General features: G+C 43.6%; 3 protein-coding genes across 3 annotated transcripts; 1 reads left to right on the top strand and 2 right to left on the bottom strand.

Moving 5' to 3' along the window:
• Nucleotides 1-3,828: 3,828 nt before the first annotated feature.
• Nucleotides 3,829-9,907, bottom strand: pmela (premelanosome protein a). Its single transcript, XM_053868253.1, has 12 exons — nt 9,714-9,907; nt 8,890-8,985; nt 8,662-8,808; nt 7,916-8,047; nt 7,429-7,590; nt 7,080-7,364; nt 6,022-7,011; nt 5,827-5,958; nt 5,646-5,748; nt 5,293-5,498; nt 5,123-5,213; nt 3,829-4,883 (listed from the first exon to the last, which is right to left on the bottom strand). Exons 1-12 carry the CDS (start codon nt 9,775-9,777, stop codon nt 4,727-4,729), a joined length of 2,565 nt encoding a protein of 854 aa, XP_053724228.1. The 5' UTR covers nt 9,778-9,907; the 3' UTR covers nt 3,829-4,726.
• Nucleotides 9,908-14,069: 4,162 nt separating this feature from the next.
• On the top strand, nt 14,070-17,319 carry cdk2 (cyclin-dependent kinase 2). The gene is made up of 8 exons (XM_053868736.1): nt 14,070-14,140; nt 14,211-14,438; nt 14,821-14,898; nt 15,043-15,163; nt 15,294-15,464; nt 16,283-16,384; nt 16,459-16,662; nt 16,734-17,319. Exons 2-8 carry the CDS (start codon nt 14,323-14,325, stop codon nt 16,836-16,838), a joined length of 897 nt encoding a protein of 298 aa, XP_053724711.1. The 5' UTR covers nt 14,070-14,140; nt 14,211-14,322; the 3' UTR covers nt 16,839-17,319.
• Nucleotides 17,320-17,883: 564 nt separating this feature from the next.
• LOC128760950 (olfactomedin-like protein 3A) lies at nt 17,884-20,179 on the bottom strand. Its single transcript, XM_053868737.1, has 3 exons — nt 20,035-20,179; nt 19,194-19,479; nt 17,884-18,847 (listed from the first exon to the last, which is right to left on the bottom strand). The coding sequence occupies exons 1-3, from the start codon at nt 20,131-20,133 to the stop codon at nt 18,063-18,065; spliced, it is 1,170 nt and encodes a 389-aa protein (XP_053724712.1). The 5' UTR covers nt 20,134-20,179; the 3' UTR covers nt 17,884-18,062.
• Between the last annotated feature and the right edge of the window lie 1,451 nt (nt 20,180-21,630).

Genomic DNA, 21,630 nt, shown 5'->3' with positions numbered 1-21,630 from the left:
GTTTTTTTTTCCATTTATTCCTCTGCTTCATCCTTCTTCCTCACGCTCTCTCTCCTCTTACAGTAATGGAATACTTTATTGATATCCCGGGAGTCTGGAGCACGAAATGACTTTGCAGATATTCGATCCTATTTAAAAATGCATTACCTCCAGTCATCCGTGTTTGAGGACCACAAATCAGCGTAACAGAAAAGCTTCAGAGCTGTGTGTGAGGTTCTGGAAGGAGAACATCAGGCGAGGTGTCATGTTGATCTTAGTAGTAGCACAGACTGACAACACAGCAGAACAGAACAGAATGAATTAAAAGCCTGTGATGTCATGAAAACTTCTGGCAAGGCTTTAGGATGACGCATGTGTACCGACCATCTTTTTACATCTACTTCAGTGTCAGGGTGCAGCAGTGTTGGCCAGGAAGCCCAGCCACTGAAACCTTATCAAGTTATTCCCTCTGGACAGAGAAGTGTACGCCTGGAGCACCTCACTGTTGGGTAGCTCTGGACACATGATCCAAGCCATTTCAGTTCGCTGCTCTCGGTGCTGCAGGTCCACACAAGGCCACGTCCAGATGACCAAGCTTCTCACCCTGTCTCTCCTCAATCTTGTTCTTCTGTTCACCACCAGGGGCCTGTGGTCTCAGCCGGCTTCGGCTCAGATTAGGCTGCGATTCCCAAGTTATAATGTAAACTATTAAGCATTTTCAAGCACCCAAAGCCACAGAACTGCTCATTAATTCTGCATGTGTGCTGAACCTTTTCCTTTTTACCATCGAATAGTTGTGTTGTTGTGCTACGCTCGCTGTAAAAGCTGCATTAATGTAATATATATTAATAATTGGAATAATTGTGATCATGTGTTCTTGAACATTTAATTTCTTGAGCATTCCTGAACATTTATAAACGTTCAAGAACATTTCAGCCTTTAGTTTTTAGTGTCATGGATCCCATGTGACACATATTTCTAGCCTAGTAACTTTGAATTGACTAAAATACGCTGTTATTTCTCCAACCGAATTTCTGGGTTATTTGACCAAAAAAATATTATTAGCATTTCTGGGCTATTTTTCAGGAGTGTAACCCAGTTTTTTTTTTATTATTGACCCAATATTCTAACCCAAATGGTTGCCTTTTTTTGGATTATCAGGCATTCTGGGTTAGTTTTCAAAGAGCAACCCATGTTCTGGGTGACAGATGCGACAACAACAAACCAAAAAAACACCTGATCTAAAAAACATCTGATCATAATTGATCTACTCAATGGTTATTTTTTGTCATCTGTGAACAAACAGGTGTTTTTATGGGGTAAAAAAGCACTCCTCGATGGGCTCTCTGAAACAGCAGTGTGAAGTGAAGTCCATGTCTTTCAGTGCAGCATGGTGCTTCCACTGGCCTCTCCTCCACTGTTAACCCCAGTTTGTCACTGAATCCTTTGTGAGGCACGACGTCCGTCCAGGATGTCTCAGTCAATACGCTCGTTCACGACTCACTAGGTGACATGCTGGAATCCGAAGAAGTGTAATGGACCAGCATACTGTGGTTTTCTTACCAAACATAAATCTTCCTCTAAAGACAAGTGAGTGTGTGTGCGCGCGTGTGTGTGGCACTTTAGCTGCGTTTTAATAGAAGTCTGCAGGATGATATATCCTGATGTTGACATCATTCTGGGCATGCTCAGTGGCCACTGGGTGTGGTGTGTCATCCCTTTGTGCGCGAACAAACTGTGGCTTGATACATTCAATCCATTGATCGACTCAAATACAGAGAAGCCACTTGATCAGATTGTGTGTTTTGCAATGTTTGCATGCTCAGTCTTTGTACATGTCAGAACTGTGAACAATGGAAACCCTTTACAGATCCCTTATCCTGCTCCTGCTGAGCAGAGCTCTGCTGGTCGTAATAAATGACCCATGTTAGTCCTCGCCATGTAATTCAATCAACCTTCTTTATGGTCAGCACCCCTAAACCCCTCCTCCCCTTGACTTCCTCCCTCCACCCATCTGAGTTGCTATTCTTATCCACATCCTTCCACAAAACCATCCGCTTGTCTTTCTGGATTATTTCATCAATGGTAGAACCATCTGTAGTGCTTTCAAAATGGCACAATGGAGATTCGGATGAAGCTCCGGCAGAAACACAAACCTTCAACCAGATGTGACCATTAGAGATTGATCCATCTGCTTGTGTGAGAATTCCCCCAGGAGCTCTGAATCCCTGCGAGCCCCCTTGGCCACACCAGATCTTGAATATCAGTTTCCACGCATTGAACTGAAAGTGAGTGTCATCTTACACACGTGACTGTGCTTTCAGAGTTCCGGCGAATAAAAAGGGTACTAGAGCATTAAATTGCAGATGCTGAGGCTCCAACGTGCTTCCTGACACGGTGCTAGGTGTGGTCTCTGAGAGGAACAATAAATGAATCTGTGTCATGAACTGCACACACCCTGACTGCACAGCACTTAGAGCTTATTGCAACACTTTCACTTGTCATGCTGTGCTCTGATTTTGAATAATATGTCATATAATATTCAGTTTTTATGATCACAGAAAATGCTTTTAATAAGACTAATGTACTACTTCATGTGTGAGAAGCATTAGTCTTATCTTTCATTGCCATCTATTTATCAACAAATGTTGACGTCAGCACCACGTTCATGACCCCTCAAACCTGATGAAATATTGAGAGCAATGTCTTCTAGTTTAGGTACTTCTGACACACATGGGTCCAGCTGTGACTCAGTAATATTAACCCACTATCTCAGGCACATGCACAGACATTTTGGGGCCAGAAAAAAAGGTCATCCATCGCAATAAAGATTATTCTTATTGCTGCTGGGTCGGTTCATCGGTGAAATAAACTCCAAGAAACTCCAAATTTTAGAGGTCCAAAGCATAAATTGTGCTGCATAGTGATCGGAGCAACCATCCTAACTCCAATGGCGCATGTTGGGAACATTGACTTTTGCGTCCTATACTGACACCACAGGCAGCCCTCAGTGTTGCATGCCAACGCATAAGGCTTTCAATCGAAGCACATTTTCCACCTTCTGCTTTATATCCTGACACCGTGGGCAATGCATCACGTAAAAGCAAGATGGAGGTTGGGGTTAGGTAAGCCATGGGATGCCGTCGGTCACAGTGACTATGGCACTGTCAGTAAGGAGGAGAGCAGCATAAGGGTTACTGTGGAACAAATAAAGGAGATTTAATCTAATCTATATAGCAACTGACATCCAATGAAAGTCAGTGAAGAGAGCTTCAGTATGCGCCCCCTACACGGCCCACTACATGTCCACCACAGGTAACACAATGTTTTCTACACCACTAAAATGCCTAACATGCAACGTGGACGGCTGCCTTTGGTGTCAGTATAGAATGCAAAAGTCCACTTTCCCAACGTCAATATCGTACGCCATGGGAGTGAAGATGGATTGTTTCTGCCTTCAGCAGCATATCCTAACACCATTGGCTGCACGTCTTGTAAAAGGTACGTCTGGACCATCTCCAATAATAGGTTCAACCATCCCTATGACACTGCACTTCTTCAGACAAAGACCCATAATAGTAGTCAATATATTTATTTCCCGCTTTCACCATCTCATCCAAGCGGTCTTAATCCAGGAGCACCTTCTGCCACAAAGAAAAACACATCTCTCACTTTGAATAACTGTGTTGATATCCCCGCAACAAAACACGTGTGGACCAGTAAATGTAATCACACATGCAGCCTCCTCAAGCTTCTGGATCTGCTACAAAAATGATGAGGATTCCAGCAGCATTATTAAGGCTTTAATGGTGCAAAATACACTTTAAATTATTGTTTCAGTTGGGAGTATTTTTAGACTCATGGTATTTTGTTCGAATGTATCATATATAATCACAGATAAATACCTGGTGTATTTAAACATACAAATATGTGCTGTGATAGCGCCGAAAGTTAAGAGGTATTCAGAGGTGCATTGTAGTCAAGCTGGACTTGAAATAGTTAAACACAAAGTGAAGTACTTTTATTGTTTCTGTAGAACATACAACATGAGATGTAAGACACTTTTAAACCACAGACTCAAAGCAATGCTGTATACAAAGTGTTATAGTGGACACAAGTGTACTTACGGGAGTATCGCCACTGATGCCTATACTGTATAAAATGAGCCATGAATGATATTTTAGGTTAAATTGCCTCATGACAATAATGAAAACCCTGGTGTCATCCTTCTAAGCAACATGCAGCACGACTTTCCCATTACAAGTCTGCTAGTCCTGGTCTCCCTGTCACTTAGCTTTATCCATTAAAGCCTTTTTCATGATCAGCGTTGTGTCACAAGATGTATCTACAGCGCCATCCTGACAACAGCCTGATGCAAGTCAGCCAATCTCTGTAATAGAACTGAGAGCCAGGCATGATACTCTGTTTTGCCCATAACAAAACAAACACATTCCTGAGTCCAGTATTTTAACAAAAACGTACTAGCCTCAGAATAACAATATAAAAACAAAGAATAGTTTACAAGCTTAGGGTGACAAAATATGCTTTTAATATTCTTTAATTTGAAAAAAAATTGATGAGAATTTTGTTCAGAATTATTTTTTTTATCTGTGCCAATTTATACATTTAGTTTAATAACATAAAATCCTTAAATATCTTACAGGGCAGTCAGACAGTGCGTTGCTATGCTACAGCCTTGTGTTCCAAGCGCTCATGAATATCAGCGAACACCACGATGACACAACATTTAGACGATTCTTCCTTGAAGAAGAGGGCGACTCTCGCCTGGAGACTGCCGACTTAGCAGGTTCCACAACATCATAGGTACAGATGTTATTGTTGAGACGCCTCCGTTGTTACCGCCATCGTGGTCCTCACGCAGAGGCTGGTACTGCTTGAACCGCCTGGTTCACAAAAAAAAAAAAGAAGAAAAAGATTAAACAAAATGTCATAAAAATAGTTAGAAAATGGACAAGTCATTTACACACTTTTAGAGCTTGATTAAAAGCCAAATGGTGCGTGGTACAGACATACATTTCGGCTGTCACAGCTGATGTGACAGTGATGGGGGTGTAAATAGCTGTCCCAACACACTTTGTCCCAGGGCACTCTTACTTCATGATAAGGAACCTTCCTGACTCACCTATACATCAGGCCGACGCAGCAGACCACACAGGCCAGGACCATCATTCCCAGGACTGTGGCAGCAGTTCCAGCCGGGGAGCCGCCGGAGGCTGCAATTGTGGCACGTTACACAGACAATAAACCCAGCAAGTCATTGTCAGGGACACAAGGAACACCTCCTGCACTCACCTACGCTCACGCTGACTCGGGCGCTGGTCACTGCGAGACTCACATCATTGGTCAGAGACACGTTGAGGCAAAAAACACCAGAGTCATTGAAAAACTGGCGAAGGATCATCTGGCAGTCTGGAGATGGCATAGCTACACTACACACGGTTTCCACTGGAGTGATGCAGTCGGCATCCGAAATGACGGTGCAGACCTCGCTGGGCAGACTGGAAATGTTGAAAACGTGATTTTACCATGAAAGAAATGCTTTGGCGACTCAAAATATTATTTGGATAATGAGTATATGCTTTCGATAGAGGGTTAGGTTTGGCATGAAGGCCCTTCCTGTATACTGTAATATGGAATGCACTTGCCTTCCTTGACAGGAAATGGTCACGTCGACAGCGTTCTGGTCCATCTCTGTTTCCAGTGACACAACATTCGCCATCTGTACAATCTCCACGCTCTCGATACCCTCTGGAGTTGACATTGAACAGTCAGGTGGACTTGTTTCTAATCTTGCTGGTTTGAGTTCAAACGCAGGTGCTGACTTACGGACAACGTCGATGGTGGTGGACAGTGAGCCGTAGCGATAGACCATGCAGTCAGCAGTCAGCTCGGGTGCTTGTCTCTTGGCAATAACCAGTGCAATCTCAGTGGGAGCCGCTTCTCCCTCCACCTCTGGTTCTGTAATACACATAAAAGCTTAGTCATTCACGTCTGATATTTTTTGGCCTGCTTGTGACTCACCTGCAGGAGCTACAGTATCGGCAACTTCATTCACAGTTTCCACTGTTTCTTCATCTGCCACCACGTCTGTCTCCTCCACAACTGTCCCCTCCGTGGCAGCATCAACAGGGACTTCAGCAGCTGCTTCGGTTTCCTGCTCCACAGGTTCTTCAGCAGCTGGGGTAGCAGCCTCAGCTTCTACTGCATCGATGCCTTCTCCAGCAGGAGCCACTGAAGCAGGTGCATCAGTCACAACGTTGTTGTCTGCTGCTGTCTCAGTAACATCTGCGGCCTCAACATCTTCTGCAGTGGCGACTTCACCTGCCGCTGCGTCTGCGGCAGCTGCGTCTGCGGCAGCTGCATCTGCGGCAGCTGTGTCTGCGGCAGCAATGTCTTCAGCAGCAGCATCTTCCTCAGCAGCATTTTCAGCAGCGTCTTCGGCAGCAGCATCTTCAACAGCAGCGTTTTCAGCAGCAGCGTCTTCGGCAGCGACTGCAGTAGCAGCATCTATAGCAGTGGCATCTGCAGCAGTGGCATCTGCAGCAGTGGCATCTGCAGCAGTGGCATCAGCCACAGCAACATCTGTAGCGGTGGCATCTGCAGCAGTGGCATCAGCTGCTGCGACATCTGTAGCAGTGGCATCTGCAGCAGTGGCATCTGCAGCAGCGGTATCTGTAGCAGTGGCATCTGCAGCAGTGGCATCAGCCGCAGCGACATCTGTAGCAGTGGCATCTGCAGTGGCAACATCATTGGCAGCAGCATCTGCAGTATCTGCAGCAGCAGTGTCATCAGCAGCAACATCGGCGGCAGGGTCTTCCGCTGCAGCGTCGATCACTGCTGTTTCTGTGTCTGCATCAACAACTGCAGCAGCGTCATCAGGGTTAGCACCTTCAGCTACAGGTGTGGCATCAGACGCCGGAACATCCAGGGCAATCGCATCTCCTCCCTCTGCCGGATCAGCCGCTGCGGTCACGACTACGACTGGGGCAGCGGAGGGGTCCACAGGGACCACTGAAGGGAGCACAAGAAATCACAGGTTAGAACAGAAGCAACTCAAACAGAGGCCAAGATCATCTCACCGGCGGTTGGGATTCCACAGCCGTTGGGAATGCTGGCCATCAGAACCACCTGAGGCTTGAATGTTCCGACAGCAAGGTAAGTGTGTGTCACCGTGCGCTCCCTGGTGATGAGGGTTCCACTGTTGTCTCCGAAGTCCCAGCTGAAGCTGATGTCAGCATTGTTGAGGTATAGGCTGGGATCATGAACCATGACGTTGAAGGCGATGGCTCGGTTCTGGATGAAGTTTGTGTCGTCCTGGTTCACATCGTTTACTTGGGCGAGTGAGATGGTGAAGGGAACTTGGTCTGAGGAGGAGTGCAAGATGTGAGCTTGACATGAATTCCAGGTGGATTTGGTCAGATGACTCACCCGTGACGATGAAGTTGGTGGAGGCGTAACCAAGAGGGATGAACTTGTCTTTGCCACGGCAGTGATAGATGACCACCTCCATGTTGTAGGAGCCCAGGGGAACATTGTCTGTCCCAATGGTCAGCGAGGAGGAGGGACCATCTGCCACCTGCCAGTATCGACCTGGAAAGCCACATGAACTCACGACATTGGAAAACTCTCATAATCAATAAATAAAAGGGCGATAATAGCGAATCTTTGTCAAACACAAAATATACCGTGTTACAAAAATATTGTTTCCCATTCAATTACGTCTCTTTATTGCCCCTTTTGTCATTGGTTTTCAGCAGACATCCAAATCTATAAATTATTTAATATTTCTGTCCTTAGTTTTGTGTGTTGATCATTTCCTGTTTTAATAGGATAAAAATCTCCATTTCTTGACTGGTGACTTCATTTGTCACATGACTATAACAGAAGAATTTATTCAGAGGATGAATGTCTGTACCCCAGGTCTTCCACACAAACACGTAGTGAGGTTTTTTTCTCTGGCTCCGGAATGGCGTTCCGTCTGGGAACACTCGCAGGGCCTGAGTTTCCTGGTCTGGATACACTGGCTGACCCTGCTGGTACTGTCGTCCTGAAGGAGACATCGCAGTGGATGACAGGTCAAAATGTGTGAAATCAGTGCGACATAAACAAATATAGGTAATTACATGCTAACAACAGGTAGTTAACACAAAAAAGTAAACCACACACTCACATGTTAATTTGAAGAATGCTTTTTTAACAGCTGTCCATATGAAAAAAAAAAGCTTTTTCTTGTTCTATTAATGTACTTATGTTTTTATTTTGTCAAAATTGTTAGCTGCACCTGTTAGCAAGAACGGTTTATTGTATTAACCTCTTTACATTGTATTTTCCTCTTCCTTTCTATATTTAAGAATAGCACGTTTAACTCACAACTTCACACAACTTAAATCAAAAATGTGCTTTAAGTTATCAGTACATTTGAGAGTTTAATATTGGTTAAGTTGGCAAGTTGGCAGCAGAGAAACAAAATATGTATTTATCAAGTCGCATTACTGAAATTTACATTTTTTTGAATTCTTTAATTTACATATATATCAAAACGTATCATAACCATATTGTATGATTTAACCCATGTATTGCTTTGTGTTGAAATATGCATTAAAAAGTGTAGCCAGTGTTATAGCGCCAAATTTTGGCCTTAAACAAAAGACTCTCACTCACCATTCACGGTGCAATTACGTGCCCAGACCACCTGCCCATCCGCAAGCACGGTCTGGTTCGGTGGGAAATTAATATTGATATTGAACGTTGCTCTGGCTCCAGTCAATGTGGGCGCATCATTCTTCAGATCAAAAGTCACTTCACCACCTGAAGGTCAGAAAAACAGGGAGTGAAATCAATTAGGTTGAGTGAAAATATGATTTCTTAAAACCCTCTAGTGAGTCTTACCAGACCAGCAGTTTCTGAATCTGGGGTCTCCGTCCTTCCACACAGGGTACATGCGCGTGTTCCATGATTTGTAGCGAGTGAAGTGACTTCTTGCTCCTGTTTAGACAGCAATAAACAATTGACACACATCTATTTTCATTTGTTAATACTGTAATATTGAGATCATAATCACAAAGCAGAGTTGTAAAACTTTATTTTGTGGTTAATATTTTTCAAGAAGGTGTGTGGAGGACTTTTGAGGAATGCTGCAGCGTCTGGGGTCTTGGAGTCACACGTCCAAAAATCCCCCCAATCCTTTTCATGTGACTATCAGCTGAGCGGCAACATCACTAATCCTGGAGACTGGAATGAGGGATCCCACTCTCCCACGCGCTGCTGCGGGGGCTCTCATGTCTTACATGTCTTCTCAAATGCTTTATTCTTACAAGACTGACATGATCTCCCCGGTGAGTCTTTTGTACTGGCATCATTCTTGTGCTGCGGCGTGACTGCATTAAAAAAGTCACTTTTGTGATAGGAAACGCTGTTTAGTAGGTATGTCAGTGGTGAACAAACCTCCAAGAGTCTCAACAGGAAGGGCATTGTGTTGCATGAAATGTGCGTCAAATGGTGGATTTGACTCTTTGCTTTGCAATTTTAGGGTCCAAACCATGTAATTTTTAACAGGCCGATCATTATGGGAACTTATACTGAACAGTGTTTTCACTTTTCACTCATTCATTCTAATTTAGAAGTCACACTTGCGTCCATTTTTATTACTGTTATTGTCATTCTCATAAATAAACTCAATACAAAACAGGGTTTCACTCAGCAGTGGTACTCACGAATGGCTGTGGCGGATGTGAAGGCCGAAACCAGGAGCAGCAGCAGTGTTGTCTGAGTCCTCATCTTGTGCGCCTCCTCCGTCTCTCTCTCAGCCCAGACCCTCACCCGGCGGTCCTGATTCTGAACTCAAAACCCAGCAGACCCACTCCGGTCACGGTCTTTAAAGAGGGCCCAGAAGCTGAATTACCATAAACTTTCTGCCCTGTGCTCTGACATCACAGGGCTCTGGCTACACCCCCCTGATGGAGAAGGCTGGCTGGGCCTGTTCCACTGTGTGTTCACCATTGTTGAGGTTGACTCGCTGCATATTCAGGGGGAACTGATCTGAATTTAATGTGAATTAGATGAACTAAAGTCTTGGTTATAAGTCAAAGCTCTTTTGGGATGGGTGGCTGTTTTAAAGAGAAGATGGAGTGCTTGATAGTAAAAAGAGGAATCGAGTCACGCATGGATCTTTGGTTGGATGAGACTTGTCCTCTTCATTCACTTACCAACGAGCATTACAGCACATGACATCACAGGTGATGGACAGATGAATCTATGGATGAATTGATCATGGTTGGAGGTCTGGGAGGAAGCCTGAACACACATATTAGACAAATGATGGATGGATGAATAGTTCTGGTGACTAGATGGATTAGTTGGTATCAGGGTGCATTGAAAGCTTGGTGAATGGGTGGAAGAATAATAGGACAACTTGTTGGAGGGATGGATGACCATTTTGAATCTTAAATGGACGGATGAATATATGAATGATGGATGGATGGATGGATGGATGGATGGGTGGATGGGTGAGTGGATGGATGGGTGAGTGGATGGATGGGTGAGTGGATGGATGGGTGAGTGGATGGATGATGGATGGGTGGATGGATGGATGGATGGATAGGTGGATGGATGGATGGGTGGATGGATGGATGGATGGATGGGTGAGTGGATGGATGATGGATGGGTGAGTGGATGGATGATGGATGGGTGAGTGGATGGATGATGGATGGGTGAGTGGATGGATGATGGATAGGTGAGTGGATGGATGATGGATGGATGGATGGATGGGTGAGTGGATGGATGGATGGAATAATGGATGGATGGATGATGAATGGATGGGTGAGTGGATGGATGGATGATGGATGATGGATGATGGATGGGTGAGTGGATGGATGGGTGAGTGGATGGGTGAGTGGATGGATGGATGGATGGATGGATGGATGGGTGAGTGGATGGATGGATGGATGGATTGGTGAGTGAATGGATGGGTGGATGGATGGAATAATGGATGATGGATGGATGATGGATGGGTGAGTGGATGGATGGATAGATAAATGGATGAGATGGACATGTGTGATGAATGGAAGGCTATTTCAAAGTATACGTTCCTGAATTGATGAATAAATGAAGGGGAATTGAGGAATACAAGCTATGTATTGATCAATTCATGCATGAAGAATACATGTACATGTATTCATACATGATGGATACGTGTAGATGGATGTTTGGTGCATATGAATGGATCAATCCATTCACCTGAGTGAAACAACGTAAAGCTGGATGGCTGGAGGACGACTACATCGTCGAAGAGATAGGTCGCTGGACGGATGTATTATTCAATGGATGTGTGACTGATGGGAAGAGATCTTTTAGATATTCGGTGGGAAATATTAATCTCTATTCATGCACATGATTAAATTGATTTCATTATTTGTCGTTGTGCAATGGTATGACCGACTGAAAGTTTAAATATGTGCCTCGAACCATCCGGAAATCACACAGTGTGAATCCAGCACTGTGCTCTGGGAGAGTCACGCCTGATTCAGATGTCTGACTCCGCAGCTCGGTGTGCGTCACAAGACCAGTGTGTGAACGGCGGATCAATAGCATCCTTTTATTTCCTCCATCATTCCCCCACATCCTGCAGTCCACCTCAGGCTGCAGCAGCTCCAGGAACTGCACCCGTGGTGCAGTATTGTGACTCCCTTGTTGTCCACTGACCAGCCACTGTTCCATTCACGTATGTGTGTTTTTATTACCGAGTTGGATTTGGTGTCATGTGACTCAATCAGCTATTAGTTTCTGTGACTTACCAAACCATAGGTATATTGTAAAACCATATTTTCTAAAGAAAATGAAACCTACTAATCTGTGGCTCGGTGAAATATTGTAATTGAGATACACTGAATAACCATTTCACCTTCTAAATCAAACAAAAAGTGTGTTGTTGATAATAGTGCTGTCTCTTAGCACTGATCTCCTTGAAAGTACTCGAGTTAAGAAAAAGAGAAAAAAAATTTTCTGTCTTTTTACTTACATATGCCCATTTTTAATCCATTGTTTCCTCATTCTTAGACTCATGAGAAAAGAGAGATACTGTCTTATCAGTTCCATGCACTCATTTTAATAGTCACATGCTTTGCTTCCCAGCACTAACCTCTTGGCAATGCAATAGAGCTCTATATGTTCCACGTATTTTTTGGAAATAGAAACATGACACCATATATATATATATATATATACACACACACAGTACCTCGGTTCTCGACCACAATCCGTTCCAGACGGCCATTCGAGAAGCGAATTGTTCGAAATCTGAATCGATTTTTCCCATTACAATGAATGGAAAAAGAAATAATGCGTTCCAAGCCTTAAAACAGGCTTTTGTAGGAGTGAATGTAGAGTGTCTGCTGCAGGTGCGCTGTTCCTCTACGTGTGTGGCCGCTGCATGTGGGAGGGGTTGCCGAGTGAGTGAGGTCTCTCCAGAAGTGAAGAGGTGCCCGGTGCGTGTCCAGCTCTGAATGTGCGCTTCTGTGCAGTTTGGCTGTGACAAAGTCATAAACCAAGTCACGCTCTGTCCCAGACTCGCCTCATCCCTGTCCCAGCTCCAGCCCACAACAGGACATCAAACCCTGGAAATCCGAAGCAGAAAAATCTCGAAATTTTTGTTCGAACTCCGGGACGTTCGAAAACTGAGGTACCACTGTGTATATATATATATATATATATATATATATATATATATATATATATATATATATATATATATATATATATGGTTTTATGTTGGGGGGGTTGCCCACATCTCCTTTCAACTTGAGTCACGCTGCATGTGACTCCTCATGTGCTGTTACGAGAGCTGGAGGAAATAAATCCTTCTCTCACACCACCAGACCTGACATTCCACACACAGGGGAATGTCTTTAATCTCCAACATGTAGTATTTTTACATGCATTGCTGGGCCTCGTGACAGAACCCTGACACCCAGAGTTCATTATTTGTATTTCTTATTGAATGAAGATCGTAGTAAATATGTAGATAAAGAATGGCATTTAATAGTTGTCGTGTTTTTAATGGGGCTATCAATATTTTATCTCCGTCACACTAAAGATGGATTGTCCAATAATGCTTTTCTCATGCAAATATTTGTTTTTGATCGTGTCAAGGAAATTGTTTTCAAGAGTCAACTCAGCTCTGGTCATGTTTGTTGAGATAAAAAAAAAAAAAAAAAAAAATATATATATATATATATATATATATATATATGTATTATAAGCGTATTTGAGCGTAGTGAGTAATGTTTTATTGTCTTATATGTAATATACTGTAAGTGTTTGTATACACCTAATTATGAAGTTGAATGAAAATTTTATTTTCAACCACAAACAATGAACTGGACTGACAATTCTATTTTAAATTTTTTTTAATTAAATAACAATATGTATGCAATAAAGAGTATGCGACCCAAATCTTCAAATTATACAATTGAAGGGAGATCAGTTTACACGTATGTATTCGCGTGTATTTGACGATATTGCTTCATGTTAAACACCGGTTACTGACCAGCAGGAGAGTTTGCAATGTTCATTAATGAAACATTTATGAATCTGTGAATCAACTAAAACAGTGACAAATTGTCGTACAAAACGTACAAATACTTATATATTTAGAAATTTAGCAAAAAGAAAATGCGAGGTTGACTGGATAATAACCCCGTACTTTTGTTCTAAAGACACGATTTTTCAACCAACAAGTGAATCAGAACTCGTATTTTAGTTCCATGTATTCCGCTTGGTCTCGCGACGTAATTTGAAGCTGGGGCCACGTGACCTGAACTGGGGTTGCTAGTTTGTTTTTATCACCGACATGAATGGTACACAACTTGCGCTCGTCACCTTCACGTCTTACAATCTGGTTCTCAAGTGATGACGGATTCTAAAGTCCCACCATACCGCTCAAATGCTTATTTCTTGTTGCAGTTTTATAGCAAAATTCGCATCACGCAGCCGGCGTCGACCGCTCTCAAGACACCGCCCTCCTCAGACGGGGCATGCTGCTAAGGAAACTGAGCGCCTCCGATGCTAACGCGGGAAAAGCCTGTGCGTTGGTTCTGTTTCCATAGAGGAGCAGCAGGAAGCTAGATATCCATCTACCGCTTCGGTAAATGGAGGATAGTGGCCACGTAGTCGTTTAGAGTATTCACGTCATTCACCGGAATCTTTTCTCACAGGCCATTCGCTTCGCAGCGCCGGGTTTCAACCGAAAGACAGGTCGTACATGAGGGTTGTTGGCATCGACACAAAGACCGGAGCTTAGCCGCGCCGCTACAAAGTGCTGCACTCATGGATTCGTTTCAGAAGGTGGAAAAGATCGGAGAGGGCACGTATGGAGTGGTGTACAAAGCCAAAAATAAAGTCACCGGAGAGACGGTTGCCCTCAAGAAGATCAGACTGGACACGTAAGTTCTCTTGTTGTTGTTTACACACGCAGGATTCGCGAGTCCAGATGCACCGAGTGCTGCGTCCCTCTGTTGTGGTGTAACGGAGTCACTTCCAAACATGCACTGTGCACTTTAAACTCATCTTTGAAAGGCCTTTGTTGCACTTATACAGGCGATGCATTGTTCAAGTTGTTATCGCGGAAGGTTTGGGGTTGGGGAGGGGGTCATGTTTACCAGACGCTCTTCATGTTTCGCGGTCGGATCTGGCGCTGAATCCTGTTGAGGTTTAACCTCGGTTAGACCTGGTTTCTACGCACCACTGTTTACTACGCTGCTGTTTGAGTCAACCCATTGAAAGATGCTGCTGAGTACTTAGTTTACACCCTCGTGTTTTCTTCAGGGAAACAGAGGGTGTTCCGAGTACAGCCATTCGAGAGATTTCCCTTCTCAAAGAACTCACTCATCCAAACATCGTCAAGTAAGTCTACCAAGTTATAAACACAGCTATACACCCCATGTGATGATGAACGGTTCTTTTGACCTGAATAGAAGTATGAGTTAATGTGTTCTCTATCATCTGACTTGGTCGCTCTGGTCCTAAGCTTTTGTCCTTCTGCCTCAGGTTGCAGGATGTAATCCACACAGAAAACAAGCTCTACCTGGTTTTTGAGTTCCTGCACCAGGACCTGAAGAAGTTCATGGACTCTTCATCTGTGAACGGCGTCCCGCTGCCTTTGATCAAGGTGCAGAACTGATCGCATGTTTTTCATGTAAATATTGTTCTATTGAACCCTGCTACAAGGTATATGAGCAATCTTAAGTCTGTGGACTCTTGAGTTCATGGCTCTTACAAAGTCTCTGCGTGTTTTTCAGAGTTATCTCTTCCAGCTTCTGCAGGGATTGGCGTTCTGCCATTCCCACAGGGTCCTTCACCGCGACTTGAAGCCCCAGAATCTCCTCATCAACGCCCAGGGTGAGATCAAGCTGGCTGACTTTGGCCTGGCAAGAGCCTTCACTGTACCTGCCCGCCAGTACACTCACGAGGTAACACATTGGGACCGTTTTCTGGCTGTTGGATTGTTATCGTGCCTCTCTGGTGCCTCAGCATACAAGACAAAGATGAAATTGAATGTGTCCTTGCATTTGTCAGCTAGTTACTTATTTCTTGAAGCATCCGGTTACTACATCACACTGGTTCCGACATCAACTTTCATGATGTCACGAAACCTTTTGACGGTCCCTGTCGTCCCTTTTTTTCTGTCAAACCTTTCTATTTAAGTTTCAAACTGAGTCACGGTTGCTATAGTTTTGATATTCATTGTATCACTTTATGCGCCTGCAGATGTTGAGTATGTGCTGTATTTTATGACCAGTGTCCAGTATGATGTTCCACTGAGCTCTAATCTGAATTGAAAACACTTGAAATGTAGGGGACAGGTGCAAGAAAATCATGAAGGACTCAAATATTGCCATACTTGTGTGTTGTGTTATTTCATAAATATTTCTTCCACTTGCACTATTACCTTGTACTCAACATTGTAAGTTGTCTGTATTCTTTTCCCCCTTAAAATAATGGCTGTTGGCTATTACAAAATTTCACTGTACTTACAATATCGCAATATATCGATCGTAATGTATCGTCATACTGTATTGCGATACATATCAAATATGTCCCTACTAAAATGAGGAGGATATGGGACCTTTAAAGTTAGAAAGTTGTGAAGGATATAGTTGTGATAAGTGTTCACTGTCAGGAATGAGACATTCTGTCTGTCCATCAACGTCTTCAAAAGCTAATAAGCTGAAAATGCTTTCATGTTTTTATCGCACTTCATCATATATGTGTTTCTTTTCTTTAACAGGTGGTAACACTGTGGTACAGAGCACCAGAAATCCTCCTGGGCTGCAAGTATTACTCCACAGCTGTTGACATCTGGAGCCTCGGCTGCATCTTTGCTGAGATGGTAATAAACTGTTGCTTTAAAGCGAGCAGTACTTTGGTCAGAAAACATCTTTAAATGACCCTCTTGTTGTCCAGCTCACCAGAAAGGCCTTGTTCCCCGGAGATTCTGAGATCGACCAGCTTTTCCGAATCTTCCGCACCCTGGGAACGCCTGATGACAACATCTGGCCCGGTGTTACGTCCATGCCAGACTACAAGCCAACGTTTCCCAAATGGGCTCGACAGGAATTGAACAAAGTGGTTCCTCTTCTTGATCAGGATGGGAGAGACCTGCTCGGGGTGAGGCAACCTTTTTAATTTGGCTTCTATCCATGATGTTTATACCTTTGTTGCTTTGTGTTTCTTCTCAGGAGATGCTCCAGTACGATCCAATGAAAAGGATATCTGCCAAAAATGCTCTTGTTCACCGGTTCTTCCGGGATGTGACCATGCCGCTACCACATCTGAGGATTTGAATGTTGGAGTACTTCTGGCTTCTACAAGTTTCCGATCGTTTGAAGAGTTCTGAAGCAGAATTTGTTTGGTGATGGATATAATTGTCTTTTTGTAATTCTCCAATGTTCATTGTATATTTATGTGAGTTGCCATACTTGTAAATGTTGTCTGTGATTGGGGGTGTCCTTCGATCATACCCCGATATCTTCCCAAGGTCTGAGAAAGAGAGCCGGATATTGAGATGAAAAGCTAAATTGAACACGCAGGATGTAAACCGTTGAGTCTTTCGGGACAGTGCAAATATCAAAGTGTTTATCAGTAGTTTAGCTCTATAGGTAAAAGAATGTTCCAAACTGAAGTTTTCTTTTCGTACTGGGAAGTTCAATGTAAAATGTTTAAAGTTTTGAATCCAGTTTTAGTCATTCATATGCTGTTGCATCTTTCTTATGGTAGATTTTATCTGCAATTCATGCACAGTTTTTTATAAATATTTTGAGAAAAATAAAACTGCTTTATCAAATGGTTGTTTACTTGTGAGCTCATTGCTATCTGCCATCTTATTTCATGACTATTTGAACCAGGTTTTACTACAAACTACAACCACTGCCTATTTGTAAATTTAAAGATGACAGATCGTCGAGGAAAGGGATGTTTGATTCACTTTCCTAATATTCGGGTGATACCTATAGATGTTTTTTGCTGGCCATTTCTTTCCCATTTTTTTCTTTTAGAATTTCCATTAAACTGCCAAAATAAGACCGTTTCTGCCAGGACAAAGGTTGATGTTCTATGATTCTATGTAAAAAGGTCTGGATTTTTTTTTATGCATACGTCAATTTAAAAAATCGCAGTTGTAACAAATTCGCCATTCTATTTATCACCACTAGAGGGCAAGAGGCGCAGTAAGTTTCCCTTGAAAGCAGACGAGACTTTTTAAGTGTATTAAGAAAATGCGTTTGAAATTACACGAAGACAGGTAATTGAGGAGACCTTAAAAAGCCTGCGTTTGCATTTGTCTTTTGCGGTAAAATGCCTTTAAAACATTTGTGAATAGTTTATTCTCACCACTTTTTATTCAGATTTTTCACCAAAATTTGCCAACAAAATGTTGTTCAGTCAATAACAAAAGCCACGGGATACAATGTTGTCTGTGACTGGTTTTACGTGAATGACTTGGCAAAGTCAAGCTACAGGTCATGAATGTACAGAGTCACGTGCCATAACTAATGTTCTACGTGTTTAACTTAAACCTCTAGTTTCTTCTTCATGGCGAGCTTGTAGAGGATCTGGTAGCCGTCGTCCCAGGCGTACAGCAGCTGCTCCTGCGGGTTGTACTTCAGTCCGGAATGGGATCCATAACGCTTTGGGAAGTACACCAAGGGCGCTTCCTCGTTGGTCACCAACCCGTTGACGTCATACACACATTGCACCCGTGAACGGCCCGGATGCTTGGTGTTGTACACCACATACAGAGTCCCGCAAATGACAAACGCAGCCTCAGCATTCTCCCTTGGACAGTTAGTGTCCCACGTCTGGACAATTTCCAGCCCCGACGCCTCCATTTTCGCAAGAGAGATGTACTTGTCAGTCTGCCGTGTGGCGTAGATGGCCCACAGGCCCTCCTCGTCCACAGCCAGGTCCATCACCGTCTCCGGGTTCAGAGGGTAGACGGGCAGGTGGTCCTGGACTGGGAACACACTGCTGTCAGCCACAGACGTGTTCCTCAGGTCATATTTTGTCACCGTCATCTCCTCTGCTTGGCTGATGTAGTAGGCATGGTTGTTGTAGACGACGTGTCCTGTCCCTCTCCAGGCTGAGGGCAGCTTGATCTGCTGGGACACTGATAAACCCAGGGATCGAGCAAAGTCCTGCACTGAGGAGAACACATGGACCGTGTCTTCATGGGTCCCATTAAATATGTAGACCTTCCCTGAACCCCCGCTGGTGTCTTTGGTCCACATGCCCTGTTGCCCTCCTGCTCTTTTGAGGATCTTCATGGCCTTGATGCTGGAGATCATGTCACTGCAGTCTGGAATAAGCCATTCTCTCAGCATTAATGACAGTTCACATGAACAAGTAGACATCACCATTGTTTGAGAACATTGGTAGTTTGTGGAACATTGAGAAGTTTACTATATTTCTATTTGAACCAGGTTTTACTTCTCTGCAAACTCAGTTATCACGTAACTTGTCTTTACTATTTTGTTTAACATGTTCACTAAATATATAAATATTTGAAGCTTAAACTACCTATTTTTGCGATTGTAGGGATTAGTCTGTTAAAATATGTTAATATATTTTCCATATTTTCCAGTAAAATATACCGCTGTGGTAGATGTAAATATACAGACTAAAACATCAGCTGCATATCTCACCTGAGAGCTTGAAGTACTTGCTCTTCTGCTTCTCCTTCACCAGAGTCACCTGCTGCTCGATCAACTTGTCGTCCACGTCCACACATGGCTGTACTCCGTTCTGGGTCTCCAGGTAGTCCAGCTCCCGCTCCACCCTATCCACTCTGGTGCCCACACTGTCCAGGTTCACTCGCAGGGTCTCCTTCTCTTTGTCCAGGTTTTCCAGCTGGGAGACCATCTGCTGCTTCAGCTCCCGAAGCTCCGAGGCGTAGCGAGTGGTCTGTTCGTGCCACAGGGCGATCCGGTCCTGAAGGACGTCACCACAGCGGAGGATTGCTGGGGTTATCAGGGTGAGGTGAAATAGACTTATAGAAAAGGAGTTATATTCAAACTATTGACTGATATATATATATATATACGACACAATGAAGTTTGATCGCCTAAATGTAAGTCCTGATGCAGCAAGGCGGTCGTTCTGCCTGACCTCTGACCCCGCAGAGGAGGAGACAAATGAAAAAAGATTCCCCCAGCAGGTGGTCAGTGTTTTCTAAAGCAACTCTGAACCAGAAGAATGTTGACTTGCTTTCTTTTCCTGCCTCTGCCTGACTGAGGGAAATTTGAAACGCGTTAAAAACGTATCCATCTATCAGAGCTGTGGCATTGTGGAAGCAAGAAAATGTTCACCTCTTATAAAAGGCTTACAAGCTATAAATTCTAATGGGATTCTCCTTCCAGAACTACCAGAACTTTCCCCCGAATAATCCACATCTGCATTCCATCGCCTTTGCCCCTTTTTCCTGGAAGTTCCTGTGAGGGCCAGCTGGGAGCAGAGGGCTTGGCAGGGAGGCAGAACAGGACTTACCTCGATAGCCAGCAGCCGCCGCTCCAAGTAGTCTATCAACGCCTGGTGCTGCGTGCTGGCAAGGCACGCCAGGCTCATCAAGACAACCAGTCCTCTCATTTCGGCCGGTCCCGTCTGCCTCTGTGAAGTTCTGAAGCTGTGGAGGAGCCAGCAGACTCCCAGAGGTGGGCTGGAATGTTTTCCTGGGAGGAGCCGAAAAGTTCTGGTGGAGATGGAAGTGTGAGCCAAAAATCTTTTCCACTCTGTCCCTGGTGTTGCCAATTCAGATCTTATTTTAAGGAGAATGCATTGAAATGGTGGACTAAAAAACAGGGCTCTCAGATGCCACAGGCACCTAGACAGTACTTCTGTACATGTGTGCCAATGTGACTGTTATGTTTCATATCAAATATGTTTTCTTCATCCCTGTACAAATATAAATACAAGCTGTGACACTGTTCACAATCTTAAGATCGTATACACACCGTGGCGATGGAAACTCCAGAGGACATATGGCGACTTATGATTGTGCTTGAATTCAAATTCATGAATCGGTGTGTAACTTTGTTTTTGTCAGATTTTTTGCTGCAGTACTTGTGCTTTATGAGCAGTAGCAGTAGTGGCATTAAACGATGCATATAATGCACCACAAACGAAGAATATAATAATAAAAAAATATATTTTTTAGAGCTGCAGAAAAGTTCCCTTTGGGCAACAGATTCTAGGGTCGTGATAGGATGAACTTGATCCTTACACAAGGAGCTGCTGTGCAGAAGGGGCACTTGAAAAATATTAAAAAAAAAAAAAAATAGATGTACATCTTTATAAAGGTACAATGAGAGGTGGGGCGGTGCGCTCCCTAGTGACCTGCCGCCACTGATCTAAGATCCCTCTGGTGATAACTGTCTCTTGGAGATGAGCTCTGATTTTACCAGCACATTATTGCGATAAGCTTCGCATTCATTTCTGTCCAGAACTGCATTTTTTTTGGTGAGTCTTGATGATGCCAGATCACTTCTTGAGTGGATGCATCACTTCATCTTCAATTCTCTCTTGAATGTGCCCATCACTCTGGATTAGTGTCTGTCTTTTTAGTGGTTTTTGTTTTTTTGGTGTGCCGAAAACTCTTTTGAATACTGTGTTAGAATCTGTGAAGAAATTTTCCTTGCTTAATAATGCAAAAAATTGGACCCATCTGGGGCAGATCAGCTGTAGCCAGTGTTCCTCCCGACTGGCTGTGAGGAGGATCCTTGTTTTAAGGAGAAGCACCTGGTCGGGACAAGACAATACCCAACACCCACTCTTCTACTCACTTCTACTAGCCAGGGCATGTGTTGTGAAATACTCCTGGCATCCCATAATGTCTGAAGTACATAAAGATTGAATATCTTTGAAGGAGTTCTTCAGCATGATCCAGAAAACACCAGTAAACATGTAGCCATGCACTATAGTCACATGTTTGTGAGGCAGAAAACAGTTTGTGGCCTTTATTTTTGTGCGTTTGGAACCAAATTACGGCTCATTTTTGGGATTTGAATTCAGCTTTGGTTTGCAAAAGTCTGCGGAGGACACTGCTTGAAACAAACCACACTTCATAATCCAAAACATCTCCATGAG

Source organism: Synchiropus splendidus, chromosome 6, assembly GCF_027744825.2.
Source record: "Synchiropus splendidus isolate RoL2022-P1 chromosome 6, RoL_Sspl_1.0, whole genome shotgun sequence".
Taxonomy (NCBI): Eukaryota; Metazoa; Chordata; class Actinopteri; order Syngnathiformes; family Callionymidae; genus Synchiropus; species Synchiropus splendidus.
Note: the sequence above shows the minus strand (reverse complement) of the source record. Positions and strands in the feature narration are given on the sequence as shown.